This window comes from Pundamilia nyererei, unplaced genomic scaffold (genome assembly GCF_000239375.1).
Source record: "Pundamilia nyererei isolate P.nyererei 1_Seehausen unplaced genomic scaffold, PunNye1.0 scaffold00357, whole genome shotgun sequence".
Classification (NCBI taxonomy): domain Eukaryota; kingdom Metazoa; phylum Chordata; class Actinopteri; order Cichliformes; family Cichlidae; genus Pundamilia; species Pundamilia nyererei.
In genome coordinates this window covers 64,178-65,434 of record NW_005187758.1, presented here as the reverse complement: position 1 = coordinate 65,434, position 1,257 = coordinate 64,178, and the positions used below count along the sequence as shown (strand labels likewise).

The following is a 1,257-nucleotide window of genomic DNA, read 5'->3' as shown; positions in this document are numbered from 1 at the left end:
ACAGCTGTGACTTGTGTGGAAAGTGTTTTGCCCGGGCTGGAACCTTGAAAAAACACCAACTCATCCACAGTGGAGTTAAAGCATACCGCTGTGATGAGTGTGGAAAGTCTTTTGCCCAGGCTGGAATCTTGAAAAAACACCAACTCATCCACAGTGGAGTTAAAGCATACAGCTGTGACTTGTGTGGAAAGTGTTTTGCCCGGGCTGGAACCTTGAAAAAACACAAAGTCATCCACAGTGGAGTTAAAGCATACCGCTGTGATGAGTGTGGAAAGTCTTTTGCCCAGGCTGGAACCTTGAAAAACCACAAAGTCATCCACAGTGGAGTTAAAGCACACAGATGTAACTTGTGTGGAAAGTATTTTACCCGGGCTGGAACCTTAAGAATACACCAACTCATCCACAGTGGAGTTAAAGCACACAGATGTAACTTGTGTGGAAAATATTTTACCGATGCTGGAAGCTTAAAAACACACAAACTCGTCCACAGTGGATTTAAAGCACACTACTGTGACTTGTGTGGAAAATCTTTTTCTCAGGCTGACAACTTAAAAAAACACCAACTGATCCACAGTGGAGTTAAAGCATACAGCTGTGACTTGTGTGGAAAGTCTTTTGCCCAGGCTGGAACCTTGAAAAAACACAAAGTCATCCACACTGGAGTTAAAGCACACAGCTGTGATCAGTGTGGTAAAACGTTTGCTCGCAGTTGCAGCTTACGACGTCATCAAGATACCCACTCTGGAATTAAGGCAAATAGCTGTGACAAGTGTGGTAAAACCTTTAGTAGTATAAGTTACCTAAAAAGACACCTGCGGATTCACACTGGACAGGATGTTTACTGCTGTGATCAGTGTGAGAAAGTCTTTACAACAGCCACACAGTTACATCACCACACATTTACTCACACTGAAGAGAGACCTTATAAATGTGACCTGTGTGAGAAGACTTTTAAAGGACCACATTCTCTGAAAGGGCACCAGCAGATCCACACCAGAAGGAAACTCTATAAGTGCAGTTACTGTGAGGTATGTATTTATATTTTTATCTTGTATTTTAAGCCTGACTGTTTGGAACAACTCTGCTCTTTAAATTTGTTTTAGCAAATCAAATCAAATCACTTTTATTGTCACATCACATGTGCAGGTACACTGGTACAGTACATGTGAGTGAAATTCTTGTGTGCGAGCTTCACAAACAACAGAGTTGTGCAAAATACAATAATGTAAACAAGCAAAATACAAGAATGGCTACATC

At 41.4% G+C, this 1,257-nt stretch overlaps 1 protein-coding gene across 1 annotated transcript in view; it reads left to right on the top strand.

Annotated features, from left to right (window-relative positions):
- LOC102206549 (putative zinc finger protein 66) overlaps positions 1-1,103 on the top strand; it is a 4,153-nt gene extending 3,050 nt beyond the window's left edge. Inside the window, exon 3 of the mRNA XM_013915746.1 lies at positions 604-1,103. Coding sequence (XP_013771200.1) covers positions 604-1,103 — 500 coding nt within the window. The remainder of the gene's footprint in view (positions 1-603) is intronic.
- The last annotated feature ends 154 nt before the right edge of the window (positions 1,104-1,257 follow it).